This window comes from Diplotaxodon limnothrissa, linkage group LG11, assembly GCF_057381915.1.
Source record: "Diplotaxodon limnothrissa isolate DT_005_m linkage group LG11, D_limnothrissa_male_GT1.1, whole genome shotgun sequence".
NCBI lineage: Eukaryota > Metazoa > Chordata > Actinopteri > Cichliformes > Cichlidae > Diplotaxodon > Diplotaxodon limnothrissa.
Genome location: NC_140606.1, coordinates 24,692,037 through 24,717,334, shown reverse-complemented (window position 1 = coordinate 24,717,334; position 25,298 = coordinate 24,692,037). Strand labels below are relative to the sequence as shown.

Sequence of the window (25,298 nt, the reverse complement as noted above, 5' to 3'; positions counted from 1 at the left end):
ATTCTGTCTTCAGGATATATCTGTTACTCTCGTTAAAAAACTGGCTGGCGGTTATCACTTCTGTCAGCATGACTGCAACTGATACATCACTGTCAATATTAAATCGTGTTTGCTAATGTCAAGAAGAGCTGTAAGTGCTCTGCTTTTGTTCCATGTGTGATGACAGTTGGAGAAAGGATCAGATTCGTGGTAAAACTCACAAATGGGTGGTATGGACAAAGTTAGACTTGTTCACCTTCCTCAAGTTTCTGAAACGTGCCTCTGCTCACAAAATATGCGTGAGACAGGAACAAAACCAGTCAAGCAAACGTAATAAATCTCTTTTACACATCTAACAATCTATATGTACTCTTGATGAACCCAAGGCCTAAACATGTAGCTCTGCATCAGTGGTACTCAACACACAGATCCAATCTTGTTTTGATATTTAATGCATATCTTTCATCACTTACACAGTTGGCCATCCAATTGTTCATGTAATGTAGCACAGTCGTCACACAAGAGGCCCAGAAGCAGGTTAGTGTGAAGTAAAGCCTTTAAATATTTGAAGGAGCCATTACAAAAGACTTATCTCAATTCACAGACATCTAGATATATCACCACAGCTTCTCGACCTACTCAAACACATCTATCCTTGCAACAAAACAGTCTCTCATATGAATACTCTGTTGCTGTTATGGATAAAGGAAAAGATACAAGGGCATTAATGAGATAACATGATATGCTGAAAAGCAAGTAAACTGTAACGGTCAATTGTTTGCAAGTGCAGACAAGCAAAACAAAAAACAAAAAACAAAAAACCCCAAAACACTTTGGTCCTTCAAATGAACAGGTACAAAAAAAAAAAAAAAAAGAAACCAAACACATCAGACATCGCAATAAAGCTATTGCCAAATAAAGGTAACCTGAAGAACAGTGAAATCGAGATGATTTACAAGGATCTTCTAAGAAGGGCAGTTGTTCTATCTTGTATACAGGCATATTTTGGCTTAAACCTGATATATCCTGCATCCTTTTCCAACAAGCTCCTGTTCCTAAAGTTCAAGAAAGTGCAACCTGTTTTTGTGTGTGAAGGATTCATGAGCTATAGCCAAAGGGATAAGATCTGCAGCACAGCAAGCCTTTAACAAGGTGCTGCATTCAGCGGTTTGACCTACAGAATGTCTTCCTTAGAATATAAAGCTGCTGCCTACTTTTGAAATTTATTCATGACCACTGAACATCTGGACTGATGTGTGCTCTAACAGCCATCTCTTCACGTATCGTTAAAGGGTGCTTTATGGTCAGCGCATTAGTCGTGTCATTTGCAAACAGTGATATCACCACAGCAGTCACCATTAATACTGGTGCTTAGGGCTCAGTTACCCGCTACAGCATTTTCTAAAACAAACTGTCATCACTGAGATCTGTCACTGTCAAGCTGTTGCAGCATCTCCCTCTGTATAATTTGGGAATTACCGGCCATGGTGCCAATGCCACCCACACACAGGTAAAAAAAATTGAGAGGTGTGCGACCGGCTAAAATGACACAAAAACTTGCACCGGTGGATATGACATCACTTTTAGTGAGCGGTGCCAATCATGAGGGTGATAATGGACAGTATAATTAGCTCATTATTATTCTCTTAAACCAGAGGGTCCCTGGATGACAAACAAAATTGTCCAATTGTATTGATTCTTTGTGTCAGAGAAGCTAATGGAACAGGTGCAATATTGGGAATGGAAGTAGGGATTTGTCAATTCATATAAACAAAAACCGTATGGTCACATTGTCTTTAACAGTGGTCACCAACCAAGGCCTTGAAGAGGTCTTCCACAAATAGTTTATGCAGCTCTTAGCCCTCAATAACTGATTCTATCCATCATTACACATCTTAATAATATAAGTGCAATGGTTTCTTGAAACAGGGACAAGGACCACTGTGGTAGTGTACTTTTGTGACCTAGATGCTCAGTTGTCAGTAGGTTCACCTAGCAGGGCCTTGAGATGGGCATGCAAAGGTTCACATACAGCTTGATATCCTTTCGGGGTCAGGTGAAGGTAGTCGTACATGTCCTGGTGGGAGATGCTACCATTGGAGTGAACAAAGCCGGGGTCTACATTGAAGAAGGAGGCACGGGGAAGGGATGTTAAGGTGTCCTTTACTAGCTCGTTCACCTTGGCATTTCTCTCCCGTAGAGGGTTTGGCATTTTTCCTCTGGGCAGTAAACTCTGGAAAACAAACATTAGCATACTTATTTTTAAATGTTTCATATTCCTTATTTCATATGCGTGTTAGCTGAATTTCCAATTAAGTTTCTGCCCCTAGTACATATACAGTAAATTAATACAGTTAAACTTCAGACCTGTCTGAAACAAGTACAGCTTTTTGGCCCCCTAACATTCACCTGACCAGGCAGAGACTCCTCTGGTTTACTTTTAACTACATATCATATAGCACAAAACCTTCTGATCCAAACAATCTAAGATATCCATTTACATACAATACAATATAGCATCAGTTGATTTTCAAGCAGATTTTCTAAGCCGTTGCCGTTTCAGTTTAGTTTTTATTGTCTGAAAATCTCAGTCTTTTTTTAATTACCAGAGTTAACCAGGTTTGCAGCACTTTTTCTAATTCTTCTTTCTGTATTTAGTGGTGACTTGAACAAAATTCTACTGCGGATCCAATTTTCTTAAACCATTAACTTACATATAGGTGACATACATTGAAGATAGCACATGAAACAAACGAAAACTATTAAGTCTTTTTAAAAAAAACCCATAGATGTTAGTGATCTGATGTTAGTTTTGTTCAGACTGGCCAACCCCGTTAAAGAGATCATTATAGCAAGATAAAAAATTCAAGAATTTTGGAATAGTTATTAGAATACATATAACATGTCCTAAATACACGTAACTCATCCCAGTCTCAATAAACATATTCACCACAGGCTCATCAGACAACTTGCATTGATAGATTCTACAAAATTGGCAAAGACTCAAGCTGAAGAGAGTTCCTCTGTATTTTCATTTGATATTAGTTTCCAAGGTTCACCAAAAAAGGTTGTTCCAGTTAGCATTAAATTTTCAAAAGTCTCGTTTTATTCTAAGTACCTAAAATATTTCAGTTTCAGTCTCTAACTTTAGTTGCAACAGCATCAGCAGCAATTGCAGCTTCTACACAGCTCCCATCAAGCTGCTATTCTCTGCAGACTCGTTGAAGAGCATGTCTGTAGAGTGTGTGCTGCACTGTTTTTCCAAATGGGCCTCAGAACAAAATACTTCCAAGCCCTTATTCTTATGAGCAATGTCTGCAGTGTATATTTAAAATCCTTGAATATACTACATGAAATGGCTCACAGATAATCAAAGTTCCAGCCTATGAAGAAGCATCCATAACTTTACACTTCACCTCATTTCAGATAGCTAAGATGCTGCTAAAAGGGGTGACATCGCACTGTACTTTGATGGTTGAATTAACTTCATTAGTCATTTTCAAAAAACATGCGGGTGAGCAGATTAACACCTGATACAAGGAATGCTTTAGGAAAAACACGTACAAGTACAAGCGTGTGGGCATTGGGAAGCTTGTTCTTGATAACTTGGATAATAGCCAAGATGCCTCCACAGATCTGTTCAGGAGTGTGACCGTGATTGTTAGTTCCTACCCACAGCACTACGACCTGCAACAACAAAAGACAAAGCAATGCATGACTGAACACATGTCGCTGATATTTTGACCCAATGTACCTGGATGTGGGATTTTAACACAGAGTTGAGCACAATCAGTCTTTTGTGTGAATAAACAAGCATGATCATGTTATCTATTTCTGGCACTGTTTTGAACCTTTGGGCTGATGTTATCCAGTTCACCGTTGCTCAGTCGCCACAGCACATGTTGTGTTGCATCACCACCCACCCCAAAATTAAGGCAATGGAGAGGTGAGAACAACTGACGCCATATCTGCAGACAAACCACAATAATATTGCATTCACATGTTCCACAACAAGTTTTCACACTTTGAAAACATTTATGAGAAAACGTAAATCAGTTACATAATGGACAGAGGCACACATATCAATGCAATCTTTGTTTTACCCCAAACTCGTGCATGAGCTGAACAAGAGAGTCTCCAACAAACAGGACATCAGGTTCTTTGTCTTTGCTGTCGGACACAAACCGATTGTGCTACAAAAAGAAAATGTAAAAGATGTATATATATTTTTACTACAGTACCAACCATTGCACAACATCCGCACATATTGCAAGACAAACTTTTTAAAACCTTGTGTTTTTTTTAAGAATCAGCATGGTATGTTTATTTTGATTTTCTGGTGACTACTGACATTTGTGTTCATTTAGAGACATCCTTTAAAATAACTACCCAAATGAATGCCCGATGGCAACGCCAAAAGGCTAACAAGTGGCGAGTCTACTTTCTAGAAGCACTTAGATATCATCACAGTGCAGTATTGAATGTAACACCAGCAATTTCATTTTTACATGGCAAGTCCAGGTACAAAAATGTATTTAGAATGCGCTGTTATGTGGATAGAGAAAACATTTTCTAATGGGTTTTTTTTTAATCAATTAATGAAATATCTATGCATATCCCCATGTGTCTGAAAAAAATACTAATTTGCCAAGACTTTTCTCCTTTCTTTCACAATCAATTGCAAAACTGCACACCCCTCACAAGCCATTGCATTTTCATTTATTAGACAGGTTTAAATAATTTATGAAGGCCATTATTGCAACAATATGTACTACAATATGTTAGTAGCTGGCTCTTTTCAACTATGAAGCTTCCCTTTATCTTCACTGATTGCAGAACTAAACATCAGCAACGATGCAAACGGAATAATATAACACCGTACTTTATAAAACCTATAAATAATATAAAAGTCACACACCATAGACATCCATCGTCCATCTCCCTGCGTGTCTTCACAGGGAGTGGGTGTGGCGGCTGGGTTTGGTTCTCCTGCACTCATTCTGCTTTACCTGTGTTGGGAAAACAGTCGCATTGAGTTCTTCACACTTTCAGCAATGTATACAAACCAATTCATAAATAGCCCATAGCTCTGTTCGCTTGAGAGATCTGTGGAAGCTAACAAAGTTAGCTACAATAGCTAGCTCAACATGCTGGAACACATAAGAGATGTAGTTGAACAAAGATAAGAGAAATTGTGAAATTAAATAGGCCTGTGCTCTGCAGAATGGAAAAGGGTAGAGATTAACATAATGACTGCATTAAGAGGTATAACTTATCATAGCATACCACTAAATCAAAAACACTGTTGTCCCCCCGAATCACTTTCCGGAAGTGAGGTTCAGCACAGCAGAGCGTACCATTATCATGAGTAGTCAGCAACATGTATGGTTTTAGATATTTTAATTTTCCGACGTTTGAACATATAAAATTGTAGTGTGCAAAATATGATATGAGAATGTAAATAATAAAGGATTACATAAGTAGAGAAATGGAGCAGAGTTGATACTGTGTAACCCCTCGTTTTGTGAGGGTAGTTTCGTCCAACTCGTGGGCTTTCTTGGGCGTTATCACTGCGTGTAAAAAAACGCAACGGCTGCGTGTTGCCGTGCAACGACACATTCGGTGTGCGATAAAATTAAGCGGTTGTTAACGACTTTGGTAAGTAGACACTATGTTTATTAACTATTTTTCCTTTTCATTTATTTTTTTCTCATGTATTTACGGTTTTAACTGATTTACAGTTTGCTAAAGTTGGAAATACTTTTCGCTTCTAAGCAGCTACAGCTTGGACTTCATGCACCGCGTGTCACCTTAACTTAAATTACACCTGGGGATAGTAGGTGCTTGCTAATCTCCAAGTTAGTTTGCTGACATAATTCAGTTAGTTTGCTCGTTTTAGTTAAGTTTTCATTAAGTTTCAGTATTAGTTCGAGCTGATTTGTGTTCAAAATACCTGGGGGTCAACCATCCAAAGCAACGAACAGTCCACACAGGAAGTGGTGAAGAGGTTGTGGACGAGGTGGAGTGAGTGGGCACTAGTGTCAGGTGTGATTGGCGACATAAGCATAGAAGAATGCAAAAGGAAAGTTAAGATGTTAGTAAGACTTGCGATGATGTATGGTTTGGAGACGGTGGCACTGACAAAAAGACGGGAGGTGGCGCTGAAGATTCTAAATTTTTAGTTGCGAGTGACTAGGAGGGACATTGAAGCAAAGTTGAAATGGCTTGGACATATGGTGAGGATGGATAGTGGACACAACGGGCAAAGCATGTTAAAGATAAAGCTGCCAGGCAGAAGGAAAAAGAGGATGATTGCAGAGGAGGTTTATGGATGTAATGAAAGTAGCAGGTTGGTGTTACAGAAGTGGGATGGGGTGAGATGGAGGCAGATGACAGACTGTAGGAATGCCCAACAGGGCAAACAGAAGTATGAGTTCTAACTTTTTTGTGTGCATACAGGATATTGTCCGGGGCTTTTCCCCCCCAGACATTCAGAGTAGAAATAAGTACATTCACATATATTATAAGCAGTACTTTTGACTTGCAGTCATCTCAATACTGCACATATTTTTATTATTATATTTTTTTAATGTTTTTATTTTTATTATTATTATTTTTTTACACAGGGTTAACAGCAGACCATATGAACTTGACAGGCAACTTTGATGGGTGTAGTCAGCTCAACTCACCTTACTATTCAGTATCTATACAATTACAAACATTATAAATAATTACAACCATGCATGCACAGAGAAATGTAACCACAGCTATAAAACTGCAAAAATATCTGAAGGGGTACTTAAAGTGCTCAAAGTCTGACTGCAGTTGGCCCATCTGCTCAGTGTCTCTTTTTCGCCCATTTATGTGAAATGTTTTTCTCGAAACCTAGTTTTTAGTGTGTACAGCTGCACATATATGGTGAAACTCTTGTGATTGTGGAACAGGTCAAATAATACATTATATATTGGAATGATTTTGTGTCTGTAGTTTAATATGATTTTAAATGTCATGCAAATTAATTTCCTTACAATTTGTACTGTACATGAAATGATCCTCACTTCAGGGTTTAATTGCACAAATAATGTTAAGGTAAAGGAGACATTTTTCATACTTTATCTATCTCTGCTAAACTATGGCAAGTATGTTACATGCTTTCTTATTATTTTTATGAAGTGCTTAGAAAGTTGTATTATGTGTGGTCTACATGTTCAAGTCAAAGCCCACATTCAAATTTATATTTAGTCAGTTTCACTGAATCATTGGTAAGTTGCTCTTAATTTTAATACTAGAGTCGACCTCAATGAGGTACAACCACATCCTGTATTATCAAGCCTGCTTTACTAACTGTGGTTATTTTTCTACAGAATAGAATGCAGCATGAGCCATGTGTGTGGCAGGACCTCTATAAGAAGGAAAAGTCAACAATTTTCAACAAGAAACAAAAACAACAGATAAAAAGTGTTGCTTTGCAAAAAGATTCAGTGCTCTTCCCAGATATTCAACCCACTACAGTAAGGCAAATGAGGAGAAAAAAATGAAACGACTGAAGACCCGCAAGGAGAGGAGTCAAATAAGAGGTGGCTGGAAAGAGATTTCAAAGATCAAGTCAAATCACCATCATCATCACTACCGTCATTGCCAAAGCAACATAGACATGGCACATTTGCATAACTGCTGTTGTGCTAGTTGCCATTGTTCTTCGAGGAGAAATCCACCATTTCCAAGTGTTGTGCGCTCTGTGCAGGAGCCCAGTATCATCACAGACGGCCGCCTGACAGGACACCATGGCCTGTTTAACCATGAGGTGAAGTCTATTGATTTTGAACGCTTGCTAAGTGAACAGCCAAAACTGGAGGAACAAAGAAAAGAAAAGAACACTGTAATTTCACATTCATCTTCAGCATTGCACAATTCTGCTTCACTGTCCACTGATGCTTTGTTGGGAGCTGATACAGATGTTGGGAGCTGTGTGCCATTCAGAAAAAATACAGACCCTGCTTCAAAAGCCCACACTGACTGCCAAGAGAAGGAAAAGAACAACATCCAGTTTGAGTCAAAGCAGTCAGATGTCACAACAGAAGAGAAACCACAACAACAACTCCCTCTTTCATGTGAAAGTTTTCAAAGCAGCCACTGGTCTAAACACAGCTTCCTCGATGTGCTAACAACAGAAACCAAGTGGGCATGTGTCATGTCTGAAAATATTAAGTCTTTCAACACAAATGTAAAGAAACGTGTGATTTCTACTCTTGTGCAAACCCCAAAGAACCAGGAGCCCCCTGTTCAGCAGATACAAACTCATGGTCTCACCTCAAGCCCACTTAAACTCTCCAGTTCAGCCACTACTAACAGCTGTGAGATACAGGACAGAACACAAGATCCAGAGTATGTAACGAAGTTTGTCAGTGCAGTAGCAGCACGTTTGTGTCAACGTTTGAAGCTTCCGTCGATCAGTAGGAGAAACCTGCTGTCAGAGAGCAGGGAGGTCCTGTTAAACTCTCTGAGGGAAACACATGGACCGTGGCTTCAAGAGAACCTCCTTAGACTTCAGCAACATCGTAGCTTTGCTGTGCATCCCACAAAGAAAGACCAAGATCATGATCAAGAGCCAACCAGGAAAAATGAAGAGAATCTCTTTGCCGCAGGTGAGCATTAACCTCTTGAGACTTGAACTCTTCCATGGCATGCATTTTTATTTCTTTTTGATATTTGGGCTCATTGGGACCTGATGAGTGTAAAAACAAAGAATTGCCAGATTTTCTTTACCTGATTTTTGTTTCTGACAAAAATGAGATGCACATATGAGGATATTCGTTTAAAATTTCAATTGAACTGTGGCACTATAATGTCATCGTAAGTGGATATCAGGCCCTTGTAGAGCAAAATTTAGTATTTTGGTCTAGAGCTTAAAATACATGTCCCCCATAATATAAAGGAAAGCGCAAATTTGTTCAAGCTCAACGTTTCGTTTTTTTTAAAGTAACAACTACTTGTTATACTTTATCTATCACTATCATAGGGGAGATATTCTGGTGCAAGTTTTTAACTGATTATGTCTAATGATCTCTGTTTGACCACAGCCATGCTGGTTGACATGGTAATAATTTCAACTGTGTAACTTCCAGCTGATCAAACATCTGTTTGATAGATGTTATTACATTGTGATACAGATTATATGCTCAAAATTCGTTATTTTAAAAGTGTTTATGGACTATCTTTGCATTCATTGTTACTTATAAGTACTTAGTATAAAAGTGATTGTTAGTAATATATTGCCAAGCTGATTGGTAAGAAATATTTAAGTTCTTACATTTACTTTTGTTTGATAGCTTGAACATTTACACTGTCTTTTTATGTTGGTGTATTTTAACCATTTAGTCATTCAGATTAAATTGAACTAGTAATAGTGCATGCTGCATCCTGTAAGCTCACACACATTATTTTGTTCTTATGCACACAATACAAACACAACTTAAATACACTAATTGCGAATTCTGCACAAAGTGTTTCCCTTAGAGACTGACCATGACCTCCACCTACATCACGTTTACCTGTTGTCACTTTTTCTTCCCGTGTCTTTGTGCTGTCATGTACTATAGAATTTACCGTTGCAGTAATTGTTACTCCCCCTCAGCCTTGTAGACCTTGTGTATTTGGTTCAGATTTAACTTTGGCAGAGAGTTATTGGTACTCCAGCTAGGACCAGCTTCTCTACTATCAGACTTACAGATGTTTAGTGTAAATCTGCATCTGTCTATCTATGGTTTTAGAATAATTAACATTTCTTGCACTTCAATCAGTTGTCATTAACTCACCACTGTCCTCTCTTATACTTGTCTGTCTTTGCGCCACCTCTTCCTTCTGTCAAACACGTGCAAAAACAGTTACGGAAGAGAAGTGAAACACTGAAAAAAACCTTTTTCCCCTTAAAGAATGACTGAATAATGCCTTCTGTGCTAAAATAGTTTTAAAGGTTTATTTACTGTTAAATATCTTTAAACCAACATTTCTGCTGTTTTTTTGTTTTGTTTTGTTGTTTTTTTAAAAGAGAAAACATTGATCTTAACTCCATGTATTGCATGATGAGGAAGATTTTTTTTTTAAAAATACTTTTTTTTTTTAATAGGCATCCATTGTGTGAAGATAGGTTTGGATTTTTTGACCTATCCTAAAAAGTGTTTTGTGTTTGTTTTATGTCAGGAGATTAATTTGTGTAAAGAATACAGAAAAGACACAAACCATCAATTTGGTTTTACATCATTTTATGTGGTTATTTAAAAAAAAAAAAAACAGAAGTAGGCATGACATACCTACATTTTTTCAGTTTTGTTTCCTTATTTTTAGATATCTCTTTTAATATGCCAGCAAATAGCCATTCCAGCTGGAAGACCAGTCTGCAGCAACACTGCAGTCAAAAACAGGTGAGGCCCTCAGTTTACATTGTCACTCTTAAGTTATTTTCAGATTTCTATAATATAAGATTCTCTGATAATAAATAATGATTCCTTATGTTAATTGTCAAGGTTACTGAGTGGCTGGCGAGCCCTGCGGATATGGCTGACAGTGTTTTGGATGATATCCTCAGACCAAGTCTCTCTCCTCCATTGTTCATGAACCTTCAGACCTGTGAAGCTCCAGAAAGCATTTTGTTTGCTCCTTCTACCACTTTATGCCAGAGAGAAGGGGCTTCTGTACCTGAGAACTGGCAAGATGGTTTAAACTGGTCAAAGAGCAAAAATTCAGCTACATTTGGTTCTTTTGAAAATGGCTTCATGGACCAATCCAGCTTACTTGGAAATCAGAGCCTACAGTACTCTGACAGCAACTCCCAGCCCTCTTTTCCTTACCAATCGCAGCTGCCAGATACATACGCAGGAGAGCCAATGCACTTTGCCCAGCAGGAAGACCCATTTGGAACTGATATGTACTCTTGTGTTCCCTCTTTTGCTGCCCCAGTTCACCATCAGAGCAGCCATTTCCAACCTTCAAACCAGTTCAGTCACGCTTCAGCTTGTTCTCTGAAGTCCCAGCACACTGATATTATGCACTACCCTCCGTCATTCATTCTTGAGAGAGACCCTTCACCTTCCCTTTCTGCTTTCCTTAGCCCTGAGCCGTGGTCCTTCCCTCCTATGAGACTGTACTAATGTGTGGTAAAGCTCTCCATACAAGCATGTGGATCAATATTTCTATGACTGATTAAAGTACAATTCTCCCTTAATTTATGCACTCCAAGGTTTTTGTTTAGTGAGTGATAAACATGTTATGTTCCCATATTAATATAACCATAGCATTAAGCATAGATGCAATAGCTATCCTCTGAAGAGTAACCTGTCTTTTTCTATTGTCCTGTTTTTGCTGAGTTAAGTAGCCTTTGATTATGCATCATTTTCAACCTTTTTAAGCATTTATGTTTATTTTGGACTTCTGTACAATTAAAAACACATGTCATAATGGAATATTATTTGTTTGTGAAAGTTGCGCATCCCTTTAAATGCAAAACAGTAATTTAAAAGACATTTTTAGAAATTGCATATATACATAAACACTGCAAAACATAAAATTAACAAAAGCTGCTCTTACATTTATTACACATTATATTGCATATTTAATAATAATAATAATAATAATAATAATAATAATAATTTACAACATAACTTCATCACAGATAAACACATTTAGACTGAAAGGTTAATTGAGTAAAACCACAAATCACACATTCTTATTTTCTTTCTAAGGTTGCAAGTAAAAGTTTTCATCAGATCTCTCATCCGTAAAGTCTTCAGCTTCTTTGCTCTCACGAGTTGCAGAATATTCTTCTGTCTCTAGTCTGGTCCCTGTTTTTATTCCTCTACGCAGCTGATTCCAGAACAGTTCCTGCGCCTGTGTTGGGTTAGTACAGTCTGAACCAGGCCACTGCAGGTAAGTTTTTTTTAACATAACTTTCCTCATGCGATGATACGAAGACAGCTGCCTCTCAGAGATTGGCTCCAGAAAAACGAGCAGGAGAACATCTCTGTGCTCATCAAAGAGTCTGTAACTGGCAAGCTGGATTTCCAGAGAACACCACTCACTTTGCAGAAAATTCCTGCTCACCACACAAATGGTTTTCCGGCTGCTGTATACAGCAGAAACAATATTGTCCACAATATCACGGCCCAACTCAAAGTCCCTGTGGTGCAGGCAAAGCTTAAAAGATGATCCGCCTCCCTCCAAGTTGGGTAACAATTGGTCCATGACCCATTGTTCATCAGATGAGTTATAGGAAATAAATGCATCATATTTACAATTCTCCTCCTCCTCATGGAATCTGCTCCACTGCTCACTAAACCAGGCCCGAAACACATAGTAGCTGTACTTCATTTTCCAGTAGAGTTTAACATAGAATAAGGGAATGATTGTAAACAAGAAGATTGCAGCTGATGTGCTAAAAAACAGGTACATTCCTATATCTCCGCGACAAACTTTAGTGTCAAAATTGTAAAATTTGAGTTTTGGATTGTGTTGGCATGACAGGTTGTACAGGTACACCACCTGAACATCTGTGTTATTCTTTGTATAATTTTGCAAAGGCCCGTTGTTGCAGGTGCAGCTTACAGGATTATCTCGTATGTCAAGGTAACGAAGCATAGGTAGACTCATTAATGCGTCTACAGAAAGAGTCTGCATGGCATTGCGGTTGAGCTGCAGTAAACGTAACTGTGTAAGATTCCCAAAAACCTCTTTAGAGAAGTTCTGAATGCCCATATTTTCTGCAGCCAATCTGGTCAAATTTCTTAAATTTTTAAAGACCCCTGGTTCTAATTTTTTCACCCCAACACAGCAGTTATCCAGTGTGAGGAAACTTAAGTCTGTTAGGTCATCAAAGGTATCAGGAGCAAGATGGTATATGTTATTGTTGGTGAGATACAAAGATTTCAGTGAGTAGAGGCCACGTAGTAAAGTGCGTGGTAAAACGGTGAGTCCGTTAGGTCGCTGCCGATCTAATTTCAGATCAGTCAGTCTGCTGAGATTCATGAATGGTGACTCATGAGTTTCTGTTATGAAGCAAATCTGATTACTCTGTAAATCTAGCACAGTGAGGGTGTCTTGAAATGCACGATATAAGAAAGGGTCAATTTGTTTTAGCTGGTTTCCATCTAGATAGAGCTTGGACAGGCTTTTTAGTCCATCAAGACCCGATCGCTGAAAATGGGTAATCTTATTACCTCCAAGATCCAGTGTATTTAAAAATGTCAGGTTGAAAAAAGTCCTATTGAAAATGACAGAAATGCGGTTGTTGCGAATGTTAAGAATTTGCAAACTGACCAGATCTTCAAATGTGACACTGAACAAATCAGTTAAGAGGTTATTGTCTAAACGAAGTGTCTCGAGCTTTTTTAGTCCCTTGAGAGCGTGTATATGGAGAAATGCAATACTGTTTATGTTAAGTTGTAGCGTCCTGATATTTGGTGTATGATAAAAAGCATGAGAGTCAACTTTTAAGATGCGATTGTAACGATAACTCAGATTTTCCATTTTTTTAAATTGAAAATTTTTTTTACAGTATATTAGGGAGCTGAGATGGTTGTGCTCTGCTTTGAAGTCTTCTATGTATACATGTCTTCTAAGAAACTCAAGGCAATATGCACTCTTTAGGTTGTTGCGGGATAGATCCAAAGCCCCTGTGATATTAGGACAATAGGACAGTGTGTTATTTGTAAGTTGCCTAATTGCATTATTACCCAGGTTCATATTTTTAAGATTTTTCTCTTTCAGCCTTTTTTTCAACAGTATGCATAATTCTTTGAGCATGCTGTCATTGTTCAGTCCTGTACCAGAGAAATCAACATGACTTGGATTGATGTTGCTAATGTTTAAAAACTCCACTATTGTTACATTTGTTGAACGCAAATGCAAATAATTTATAGTGCTCAAATCAATTTGATCAAAGGCTTTTGTAGGCAGCTGAGAATTGTATGACAAATCTAAAATGTTGATAAAGCTGAGAAATGAAGGCTTACATCCCAGCGTTAATAGATTATTATGGCAAACATACAAAACAGTGAGGGACTGGGGCAGTGACACATTTGAGTGTCTGAGGGAGGTCAAATTGTTAAAGCAAAGATCCAGTGTCGTCAGATTTGTCAGATGTGCCACAGACTTAGCAATGCCTGAGAAATCTGACAGAAAGTTTTGTCTCAGGATTAAAGTGTGTAGCTTGAGAACAGATGAAAAAATATCCTCGGGCAGCCGCTCCAATGCATTGTTGGCCAAAAAGAGGGAGGTGAGATTCTGCAGGTCCTTAAACAGAGAAGGGTTGAGCACTGATATTTTGTTTAATGACATGTTTAGATTCTTCAGTTGATACAAGCCTTGGAAAGCTAACTGACGGATGGTTGTCAAGGAATTATTATCAATTCTGAGGTGCTGAAGGTCTACTAGGTTACTAAAGCTGTTGTTAGGAAGGTCCGTCAGAGGAGTTCTTAAAATGGTGAGATTGATGGCAGATGGTGGCAGGTCACTGACAATATCAGAAATATGCATTGCATTCCGATGCATGCAGTTGAAAGTTTTCCCATCAGAATCTGCTTCTGCAATGCAGTTCCTGAAACTGTAACTACTGGTGAGTTGAACAGCTGCAAGAACAACTGTAACTGACAGCAGCTGATGGTTTCCCATTTTGTCTTCTTGCAGTGCAAAGAAATAGTCCTTTAAATAACTTCTGTCGGCTCCTTTTTTTTCGTTTTGTTTGTTTAAATATTAAGTTGAAAACGTCTAAAGGCCTCTGTGTTTTTTCATCAGGTGAATGCAGGGATCTGAAAAGAGAATACTTTCAAATCAGAAAAAAATTCTAATATCAGATTGCAAATTCTCGCTTTAGGTATATCATTGATGTTTTCAGCTGTCTCTTAAAATCTGACAATAATAATAATGTGCTTTTTAAGACCCTCAAAAGCGCTTTACAATTCCACTATTCATTTACACACTGGTGGAGGTAAGCTACAGTTGTAGCCACAGCTGCCCTGGGGCACACTGACAGAAGCGAGGCTGCCATATCGCACCATCAACCCCTCTGGCCATCGCCAGTAGGCGGTAGATGAAGTTGCCCAAGGACACAACGACCGGTTTGAGCTGACTGTCCGAGCTCAAACCGGCAACCTTACAATTCGAAGACAAACTACCAACTCTTGAGCCACGATCGCCCCAAGTACAAGTACATTTAAACATTATAAAGACGTAAATTGACAAACTAGCATTGTATATCTGATAGATTTTTAATCATTTTTAAAATATTGTAGAAACAGTATACAGGACACTCATCATGGTTGTTGGAGCCTGCTGCCTTCAACTGACATTTTAATTTAGACTAAATATTTTTATAATTACTTTACTAACCCAAGCTCAGATTCTTACCTTTTCTTGTTGCTGTTACCGTTTCTTATTAGAAGCAGTTGCGAGTCTCTAGGAATAGTCTCAGCATAAAAGAATCTTCTAATCCTGAGGTGTGAGGAGCGTGTCCCCGAAGAAATTTATACGATGAGAAAAACTTTGTTCCTCTTTTCTTATGTTTTCACATCCACTTTCAATATAAATGAATGTTTGCCCTTCTCCTCCTCTTTAGGGTTTCTCACACGTCATTGCGGTCCACACAATGCACAATGTTGAAAAGCAACGAATTCCTAATTGAATACTACAGGAATACAATATATGGCAAAAATCACGATATCAATAATTTTAGAACGATAAAAGAAATGCATAGAAAGAGTTGAGAAATAATTTGGTTCTTTCCTATGTATAATGTTTAATTTTCACCCTTTACAAACATAAATTCTTATGATTTTGCAAATAAGATAACGTTTATTTCCTATCCTTAGACGATCCCAAGAAAACTGAAAATGTCATGATGTGTGAAGTTAATCTAATTTGTACTTACTTAAATTAATGCTGTTTATCCTGCCTTCTCAGACAGCTTTGTTTTTGGTGGCTGCAAAAACATTGAGTCAGAAAGAGGAAGCTGTCTATAAAAATAAAATGTATAGAAAGAGTTGCGAAATAGTTTTCAGAGAGTTTTTTATATAATACGTGCCACTTTTAAGATTCACCCTTTATGAGCATAACTTTATAATATTGATGTCATTCCTCAAACTTCCCCAGGAAAACTGAAAACATGTCCTGATAGTTTAAAGTTATAAGGTACCCTAATTTGTACTTACTCAGATTAATGCTTTTCGCCTCACCCTGTGCCTTTAGACAGCTCTGAAGTACATGGTCAGCCAAAAATAAAACAGTCAGTCAGAAAGGGGAAGATGTCTCCAACGTATTCTTCTTCTTTCATAATCCTTTACAGCTGTGTTCAACTATTTAATCACAACACATTAATTCCAATAGTTTTATTGAAATATTGTTTTTGAGTGGATATACAATTTGCATTCACACATCTATAACTCACGTATTTTTAACACAATTATGTTAAACATTAAAAAAAGAAAAATATAAAATTGTGAACATTATTGAATTGTATTGTAGGTAGTAAAAAAGTTCTCAGAAATGATGATGATAGTTATTTGAGTTTACCACCATAAACTGGTTGATTCTTTTTGTTTTGTTTTGTTTTGTTTTGGGGGGTTTTAAGGGTGGTTAAGAGTTACTCGTGCTGCAAATTCCCACATATCCGTCAGATTTTTTCGCTGATTTGTTGCACAAACTTGGTGTCAGCACAATGAGTCGCTGTTGAACTTCGAGTGAAAGATACGGGGGTTTTAAGCCTTATTCTAAGACTCAGAGCTCACATTTAAAATATAACAGATATACTATGTAATCCTATTAAACTATAGAATAAACAAGGAAAAACAAGAAGAAATTGTCAGTTTAGTCCAGTTATCTGACTTTATTTCTTATCAAATCCTTTAGCTTTACTACAATATGTCTATGCCATTTTTTTAACATTTTAATTTAAGATACAGAAACTGAAGAAATACACTTTCACATATTATATTACTTTGATACTTTGAGGATATCATATATTGTATAAATTTTCAGTTTCCTCTTATCTTCTGCTCACGTGCCATCTGACATAATCCACATGCTGGAATGCAGGCCATGACTAACCAGTCGTCACACACAGAGCCCTGAGGAAAAGCACAGTCACAGTAAACTGGTGACAAACATCATAGTTTGTTTTTTTTACAGAACCATATTTAGAGTGCTGGGATTTCAAAAATGTAATATAAAACACCATCTAGATTAGAATTCTAGAGAATTTTCTGACTTCATGATTGAATTCATGATTAGAATTCTAGTCTTCTTGTTTAATAAATGATTAGAAATCTGCACCACACTTACACCAATATTGTATCTGTTGCGTATGCTTGTCCGTAAAGCAATCAGGGCGCCGGGAAGGCAGGCCAGACAGCAGCTTTCATCGCTGTCCTGAGCCACCTGACAAGCCAGGATGCAGGGAACGAATGTTCCACAAAGACCTGGAGGTGAGAGATGTTTTATCATATTTCTGTTATGTTACACTGTTGGTAAACTTCAGCATGTTCCCATAGAACTTATATAGACACGTACAGATGCCGCAGTCTTCACAGCAGTCGCATGCATTTGTACTCCACTCTGACGACCCACGGGAGACCGTGTACTGTGTCACAGTCACCTGAGGTTGTGCATTTATCACATTTGTCTGGTATTCCATGGCTGCAAGAAGAAGAAAAATAACTTGGAGCAAATTAAACATGAAGGTCACTTACTTTACCAATTTACTTTCTTGTTTATAGAACCTTTGAGACACTTTTACACAGTTTCTTTATAGCAAATGTTATATATCCAAATCTGTGTTGTGAAAGCTTCTTAAGATTTTATTCCAACCAAAAATTATTAGATCTTTCTTGATTAAGAGTTTACCCCAAATCAGATATGAAGAAAATCAGTTAGTAGGATGAGTTTAAACTACCTTGATTTGTAGGAAAATTTGCAGTCCCCTTCAACTCTTGAAGTTAGTATCTGGCTCCTGAAAGCAAGGTCTGAAATTGAAGACTAGGATAGGGTTTACAACCACAGCTCTTATACCCAATGACACAGTATGCATAGGTTGTAGTTCAGTTTCTATGCTGATATGAGATGGCAAACAATGACCAAGTAAACAGGGCTGAATGCCTTGTAAAGGAAAAAAGGAAAAAATGTTTGGTTTTGGGGCGTATCACACACCTAAAATGGTGCACCTAGAATTATGTGTGTGTACATAACAGGGGACAAGCTGAAAAAATTAAATGAACTGTGACGCTCAAGCGCATACTCTGTTGACTTTATAAAGTGGCACTCCGTATGTAAATACCAGTGACTCAAGAAAGTACTCAGTGCAGAAACATTATACTTGTTTAATACAATTTAGCAAAGTATTTCTGACTTCTAGGCCGTTCAAATACCACTTTTGTTGTTATTTATGGCTTTTTCAGTTAAAAAAAGGTAACAAATCATCAGTTCAAATGTATAGTGCATTACATTCAGTTTTAAATATGACTAACTTATCTCTGTTAATCAACTCTATACCACAGGCCTTCAATCTGGCAGTAATTAAACCACTACTTAAAAAGCCATCACTTGACCAGCTTTCTTGGCTACTTATCTCCAACCTTCCTTTTATCTCAATAATTCTTGAAAGAGTGGTTTAATGGTAATGCTAAATGGCTGATTTGAAGAGTTTCTGTCAGGTTTCATAACTTGGCAAAGTACAAAAATAGTGTTAGGGAAGGTTACAGAGGCGGAGGTGTAAGTGCCTGCCTCAAAACAGGACAATTTAGCTGCATTTAACCTTCAGTTAATCTTTATATAGTTAGGTAGGAGTCAGAACATGTTTCTTTTTAGCTGAAAAACATTACACCAGGTAACCTGCAGTTTTGAAAACGTGTTTTCCGACGATGTTTGCTACCCTACAATCCGTCCTACTCTGTAGTAAAATCAGTGACATTTGACAGTCCTGTTGCTCCCATTGAAATTTCTATAGCCTATTTAAAATCTAAAACTTAAAATTGTCCGTAGCCTACTGTTGTTACCACTGTCCTGGATGCCCATTAACCTTATAACTCCTGTTGTGTGTGTGTGTGTGTGTGTGTGTGTGTGTGTGTGTGTGTGTGTGTGTGTGTGTGTGTGTGTGTGTGTGTGTGTGTGTGTTGTGTACAGAGAGACAGCCAGGTTCATAATGGATATAAGGAGGTTTTTCAAAAAAAGGTGTAAGATCAAATGATCCGTCAATAAAGGATAATGTTGGATCAATGTTTCAATATTTATATCTTTTATTAGTGGTACATGTGGTTTGGTTATTTTCCTTTTAGTTGAAAGTACACTGAGAGAGGGCTTTTTTCATATTAATGTAATTTTTTCATCTAATTGAATACAATCTATTTGTGTATGATTGTCAGTCCAAAGAGGGAGAGAGGAAAGAGGGGAACGTGAGGAGAATGGTCAGGAAGAACCAGGTAAGAAAATGGACAGGGAATAGTGACAGGCAAAACTGAAACAGATAAACTGCTTGAGAGAGTTGATCACCAAAAAGTGACAGACAGATTTGCCAACCTCAAGGTGAGGTGACATCTGCAGAGCCATACTAGTATCTGCAGTAAAGATCGTCTTGATGCATTCTCAATCATCCAGGAAAGTAAATCTCCAAAAGTCGATTCTGTTCATCTGGACGTAGCGTTTTGTGGGAGAAACGTTTCGTCACTCACCCAAGTGACTTCTTTAGTCTCCGCTGACTGCAGGTTTCCCCAATCTTATAAATTTGCAATTCATTATGCAAATGTACTATAAGATTGGGGAAACTTGCAGTCAGCTAAGACTAAAGAAGTCACTTGGGTGAGTGACAAAACCTTTCTTCCACAAAACGTTACGTCCAGATGAACAGAATCGACTTTTGGAGATGCAGTAAAGATCGTTTCATACATAGTATACATTGTACCATAGGCAAAGTTGCCTCCATTTTTAAGATTTAAGTTTGTTTTTTTTTATTAATATTTTGTACATTTGTACATGTGAAATGCACTTCACACACGTACACACACACACAGTTGTTTGTCGCCAGATGGCACGTTTATTTCTAGTTTTCATTTGTTATGACCGTCCACAGTCTGACAGCTCCGGTCTCAGCTGATTTCCAGCTCTCCCTCTGCTCCTCTCCCGTCTCACTATAAAAGGGGAAGGAAACCATCATCAGTCCAAACGCCATCAGCTGTTCTCACCTGCGTCTCCAGCACCGCCCCTTTGAGCTCACTGCACCACTCCTCCCCTGCAGCCGCGCCCGGGACCACACCTCCGCCACAGTACATTTCAAGGACTCTTCTATTTTTGGAGTGTATTTTTGTGTATCTGTAATATATTATACATACACATTAAAAGTGAATCTCTGTCCACTCAGTTTACTTCTTGCTCACTATGAACATCATTCATTTTTCTTCCCCAGTAATTAAGGTTAGGCTATGTAATTTTTTTTTTATTCCAATCCATTCTTCTTTTGCAGCATTTAAATAACCTTTATCAGATTTGATGGTTTTGTTACAGACTTTTCAAAAAAGTGTTTTCCTTTTTCACAAATGTGGGGATTAAATTGTGTTAAAATGTACAAAACAGTCATGTTTTGTGATGAGGACCCAGGCACAGAGAGACTTGATGAATTTAAGAATCTTATGATTTAATAAAGAAATTTGCAGACTCGCACAGAGATGGTAAAATTATGATGACTGATAACGGAGACGAAGACAACAGATGACGAGGACAGGGAGGAACAGAGGTATAAATGCACCAAGGAGACAGTCAGAGAGAACCTGGGATAACTGGAGACATTAAAGGATGCAGGGACTGACAGAGACAGGGAAGAAGTCTCATCGTGACGAGTAAAGTTTATCTTGTCTGGCTGGGCAGCTCTCTGGGTGCTCCACACCCCCAAAGCTCTGATCCTAGAATCCCCCCTGGTTAAAAATGATCTTCTTATGGCACCTGACAGTAACATCATCCTTTTGCTGTCAGAGGCTATACTTCAGTGCATCATTCATTGTTGACCACAATATTTTATTAGAGACATTGGGGCAAGCATTAGGTATTTAAGGCACTGCTATGCAGTGGTTTGAATTTTATCTAGACTCCAACAGATTTTATGCTAGGACCAGTTCTGTTTACTTTGTATATGCTATCATTAGAAGGCATAGCATACATTTTCACTGCTATGCAGATGATCCCCAGCTTTATCTAGCTCTGAAGCTAGATAACACACACCAGTTAGTTAAACTGAATGAATATCTTAAACACATAACTACCTGAATGACTTCTAACTTTCTGCTTCTAAATTCAGGTAAAACTGAGCATATTGTACTCAGCCCTAAAAATCCTAGAAATATGGTCTCTAACCAGACGCTTTCTCTGGATGACAGTGCCTTAGTCTCCTGTATTACTGTGAGGAATCTTGCAACTGTTCTTGGTGAGAATGTGTCCTTCAATGCGCATATTGAACAAATATGTAGGACTGCTTCCCTCTCCTTTTGTGCAATATCTTTCAAATTAGAAACGTCTGATCGTGATGCTAAAAAATGAGTTAGTTGAGAATTACTTTCTGGCTGGACTATTGGATATCATTATTATCAGGCTGTCCTAAAAACTTACTGAAAAGTCTTGAGTTTATCCAAAATTCAGCAAATAGAAAGAGAGAGTGTATTTTTCCTATATTATCTTCTCTTCATTGGCTCCCTGTTAAATCCAGAATCAAATTTAAACTCTGTCTCCTCACATACAAGGTCTTGAATAATCGGGGCCCATCTTACCTTAATGACCTCATTCATACACCACTCTGCATTTAATTATTAGCTGTTATTAATCTCAGGTTCTCTTCTACACTCTGTCTTTGGCCTGTTTTTCCCCTTCTCCCTCCCAGCCAGTCGAGGTAAGTGGTTGCCCCTCCATGAGCTTGGTTCTGCCAGTTGTTTCTTTCCATTAAAAGGACATTTTTCCTTCCCACCATGTGTAAGTGCTTGCTCATATGGGGCCATCAAATTCTTGGGGGTTTCCCTGTATTATCATACGGTCTTTGCTATCTTACAATATAAAGTGCCTTAAGGCAACTGTTTTTGTAATTTTGCACTATATACATACATTAAATTGAACTGAATACATTAGTTGACTTGATGATTCAATGTGGAAATACTGAAACAATATTGTCTCTTCATCACTGACAAGTTTATTTTTAGCACTTTGTAAAGTCATTGATCTGCACTTGGACCAAGAGGTTTTTGTCAAACCCCTCTCATCACATCAAATTTTTCCCCATACATCCTCATCCATTACACTGAACACTGAATCTCTTTGAGGTTGCTTCTTTACATAGGCACACCAGTGACTGTACAGCTGTCCACTCATCCAACATCATTGTTTAATCTGCTGATGATGCAATTGTTGTTGAGCTAATATCAGGTGAAGGTAAGTCAGCATACAGAGATGAGATGTGCCCATCAGCAGTAGCGGTTTTTGATAGGGGCGACATGGGCGGTTGCCCAGGGTGGCATCGTGGTGGGAGCAGCATCACGGGCATCTCCAATAAAAAAAAAGTTGCTCGTACTCGTGCTGCCAGACATCAGCCAGTGCATTTTGGAGATGGCATAGGCACCGGTCGGTTTTCTGCCGCCCATTTGCTGGGAGTAAAGGCGCCCTCCGTTTGCGACGTGCGCCTGCTGCTTGCGGCACATGGAGGAGAAGGCGGGGCGGCGGAGGATTCACTGCCTGGAGCAGCATCTAATAACCAGCTCGCAGAATATAACAAAATAAAAACAAACCAACAAACACGAAACACCAGACATTATGATACAGTCTTATAATTTGTTTGAAAAAGGTTTTTTTGGTTTTTTTTTTTTCGAAATTCTATAAAGTGAACGTGAGAGCCCTCGGTGCGCCCATTTGCTGCTGTGCTGAAATCAAAGTAAACTTTATTGTCATCTCCGCTACATGCAGTACAGTATACAGAAAGACGAGATGACGAGGCTCCAGTTACAACAGTGCAAGTAAAAAAACAATAAATATAAAAAGAGTAAAATATATATATATACTTTAGGACTAGCAGTAAAGGGATCAATAACAATTTATAATTTACAGTTTGATGATTTAAAGTCTGGCACACAAAGTGTCGATAGGGGAGGGGGCGGCTGCTTCCAAATAGAGCACATTTCAGTCATAATGTGGAAATCCAAGCCCATTTTGTATTCCTGGTCTGACTCCTGGGTTGTGCGAAATCCCAGAAATAAACCCTAGACAAAGCATATCTGTGAACTAAGGTGTAGGTCTATTAGGTTATGTTGTGGTGATCCTCGGGTTGGGGGGTGGATGTTCATACTGGAGTGCAAAATTAAAACCAATGGAAGGTGGACAAGAAAAGTTCAAAGCCATCAGGTGCTCAGTTTAGGAAAAAAGAGAAAAGAAGAGGAGGAGAAACGAGCAAAAGATACAGGTAAGCAGATGTGTCATTGGATAATGGCAGGTCATGTGTCCTGAAACAATCAGAATCAGAATACTTTATTAATCCCTATGGAAATTATGTGGGTTACAGTTGGTCCAAGAAGAAATTCTAAAAATAGTAACAGTAACAGACTAAACTCCAAACAATACATTGTGTTACAGATTTTACACATTTGGGAAATAGCACTAATATATACAGATCACTCAGTTATAAATATCAAGAATTAACAGAGGTGATTATAAATAAATATCAACAAAATTGACAAGAATATTCCAGAGTAAAAAAGAGCGTGTGTAAAAAGGGTGTAACTATTGCAGCATTTACAGTGTATTAGATGGAGGAGTTGTACAGGGAGATGGCCACGGGCAGGAATGATTTCCTGTGTCATTCAGTGGTGCATTTGGTAATCTCAGTCTCTCACTGAACGTGCTCCTGTAACTAGCCAGTACTTCATGGAGTGGGTGGGAGGTATTATTCATGATTGTCCTTATCTTGGACAACATCTGCCTCTCAGACACCACCCTGACAGAGTCCAGCTCCATCCCCACAAGATTACTGGCCTTGTGGATCAGTTTATTTAGTCTGTGGGCATCTGTGACCCTCAACCTGCTGTCCCAGCATGCAACAGCATAGAAGATAGCACTGACCACAACAGAGATACGACAAGATAACATTAATTAGTAGGGATAGTGAAAATGTCTGTTTACGTTTGTTAGCCACTTGGCTATAGTAAACAGTAGACACTGATGTAGCTTACTGAATCTTTTGGATTGTGTTCAGCACAATATTAAGGTGCATTAGTCATCGTCAGTTATTGATTTGTTCCAATAACAGTAAAATATGTTATTGTACAATCTTTAATATATTGAATGTGTGATTGAGGGGTGTGGGGTGGGGCGGGGTGGAGGGTGCGGGGGGCGGGGTGGGCGGGTGCCAGAGGGGGTGTTCCAGGGCACCAAACAGGCTAAGACCGCCACTGCCCATCAGTGTGGTGTTCAGTGAACATAGTAGCTTAGAATACCTTTAGGACTAAAGAGTTGATACTGAAATACAGGAAAAGCTTGACTCAAACCAAGCGTCATTTTGTATTGACTGTGGAGAGCTTGTGAGTTCCTCAGTGAGACTCCACTTTCTGCTGTTATAACATAATTCACATCAGTGTGGTAGGCATGCTGCTCTGTGGCAGAAAAAAATGGTGCTGCAAGCACTGGTGGAGAAAAAACCAGTGGTTGCTATCTGTCAACCCTAGAGAACATTGCCACCTCAGACCACAAAACGTCATCAGGGACTGCTCTCTTTCCAGTTAGGGACTTATTCTTCGTCTAAAACATGCACCTCTAGATTGTGACACCCTTTCTTTCCAAAAGCTATCTGTGTTCTGAACACTTGCATCCACCAATAAATAAATGTGCCGATAACTGACTCATGCTGCAACTTTTTTATTTCAATAAAGCTACAAAATGCAAGTGTAAAATGTCACATTAATAAAACACTAGGGTTGAGTTTTTGTTCACATTGGGTAACATAAGAAAAAGTCTGAATTTAAACATGGGAGCATAGTGTTTGAGGGGCTGTCAGAAGACACAAAAACATGTATGATGTTACACAATAGCTTAATTTTCCAGGAGACCTTCGGTTGAGACAGATGTAACCACAACAGTATTCAGTTCCTCTCAAACGAACTGCTTTTCAAAAATAACACTTGTACCGTGAGGGGATATGGCTCACTCAGACTATCCAGCCTCTGTCTAGTTTATGACTCATTTTTTAACTGAATTTTTCAATTTGCATTTGAATGTTCTTGAACCTCACTATGCAATTATCTACTGCTTAAACATACCTTTTTTTT

The 25,298-nt window shown here is 38.4% G+C and overlaps 4 protein-coding genes across 6 annotated transcripts; 1 reads left to right on the top strand and 3 right to left on the bottom strand.

Moving 5' to 3' along the window:
• Positions 1-1,419: 1,419 nt before the first annotated feature.
• Positions 1,420-5,301, bottom strand: pafah1b3 (platelet-activating factor acetylhydrolase, isoform Ib, gamma subunit). Its single transcript, XM_085365433.1, has 6 exons — positions 5,266-5,301; positions 4,898-4,988; positions 4,083-4,172; positions 3,831-3,947; positions 3,544-3,666; positions 1,420-2,212 (listed from the first exon to the last, which is right to left on the bottom strand). Exons 2-6 carry the CDS (start codon positions 4,976-4,978, stop codon positions 1,952-1,954), a joined length of 672 nt encoding a protein of 223 aa, XP_085221559.1. The 5' UTR covers positions 4,979-4,988; positions 5,266-5,301; the 3' UTR covers positions 1,420-1,951.
• A 2,055-nt stretch (positions 5,302-7,356) lies between these two features.
• prr19 (proline rich 19) lies at positions 7,357-11,126 on the top strand. The gene is given in 4 exon segments (XM_085364912.1): positions 7,357-7,410; positions 7,412-8,624; positions 10,324-10,400; positions 10,503-11,126. Coding segments are annotated over 4 exon segments (1,968 nt in total).
• Positions 11,127-11,712: 586 nt separating this feature from the next.
• Positions 11,713-22,116, bottom strand: tlr21 (toll-like receptor 21). 3 transcript variants are annotated; one of them, XM_085365429.1, is made up of 2 exons: positions 22,096-22,116; positions 11,713-14,625 (listed from the first exon to the last, which is right to left on the bottom strand). In XM_085365429.1, the coding sequence occupies exons 1-2, from the start codon at positions 22,114-22,116 to the stop codon at positions 11,713-11,715; spliced, it is 2,934 nt and encodes a 977-aa protein (XP_085221555.1). The 3 variants fall into 3 exon arrangements, with proteins under 3 accessions (XP_085221555.1, XP_085221556.1, XP_085221557.1); XM_085365430.1 differs by lacking the exon at positions 22,096-22,116 and adding an exon at positions 15,265-15,285; XM_085365431.1 differs by lacking the exon at positions 22,096-22,116 and having other exon boundaries at positions 11,713-14,640.
• Positions 16,998-17,656, bottom strand: cnfn (cornifelin). Its single transcript, XM_085365432.1, has 3 exons — positions 17,533-17,656; positions 17,305-17,441; positions 16,998-17,090 (listed from the first exon to the last, which is right to left on the bottom strand). Exons 1-3 carry the CDS (start codon positions 17,654-17,656, stop codon positions 16,998-17,000), a joined length of 354 nt encoding a protein of 117 aa, XP_085221558.1.
• Positions 22,117-25,298: the final 3,182 nt, after the last annotated feature.

What these genes read in the sequence shown, in the direction of transcription:
- pafah1b3 (XM_085365433.1), bottom strand. Translation starts at nt 4,978, where the DNA reads ATGAGTGCAGGAGAACCAAACCCAGCCGCCACACCCACTCCCTGTGAA. An exon ending in AGCTCATGCACGAGTTTGGG is followed by an intron (nt 3,948 to 4,082) that starts GTAAAACAAAGA and finishes GTTTGTCTGCAG; the next exon opens with ATATGGCGTCAGTTGTTCTC. An exon ending in ATGCCCACACGCTTGTACTT is followed by an intron (nt 2,213 to 3,543) that starts GTACGTGTTTTT and finishes TTTGTTTTCCAG; the next exon opens with AGTTTACTGCCCAGAGGAAA.
- cnfn (XM_085365432.1), bottom strand. Translation starts at nt 17,656, where the DNA reads ATGGAATACCAGACAAATGTGATAAATGCACAACCTCAGGTGACTGTG. An exon ending in CTGTGAAGACTGCGGCATCT is followed by an intron (nt 17,442 to 17,532) that starts GTACGTGTCTAT and finishes TCTCACCTCCAG; the next exon opens with GTCTTTGTGGAACATTCGTT. An exon ending in GCAACAGATACAATATTGGT is followed by an intron (nt 17,091 to 17,304) that starts GTAAGTGTGGTG and finishes GCTTTTCCTCAG; the next exon opens with GGCTCTGTGTGTGACGACTG.
- tlr21 (XM_085365429.1), bottom strand. Translation starts at nt 22,116, where the DNA reads ATGTATTCAGTTCAATTTAAT. An exon ending in TGTATTCAGTTCAATTTAAT is followed by an intron (nt 14,626 to 22,095) that starts GTATGTATATAG and finishes GGAAACCATCAG; the next exon opens with CTGCTGTCAGTTACAGTTGT.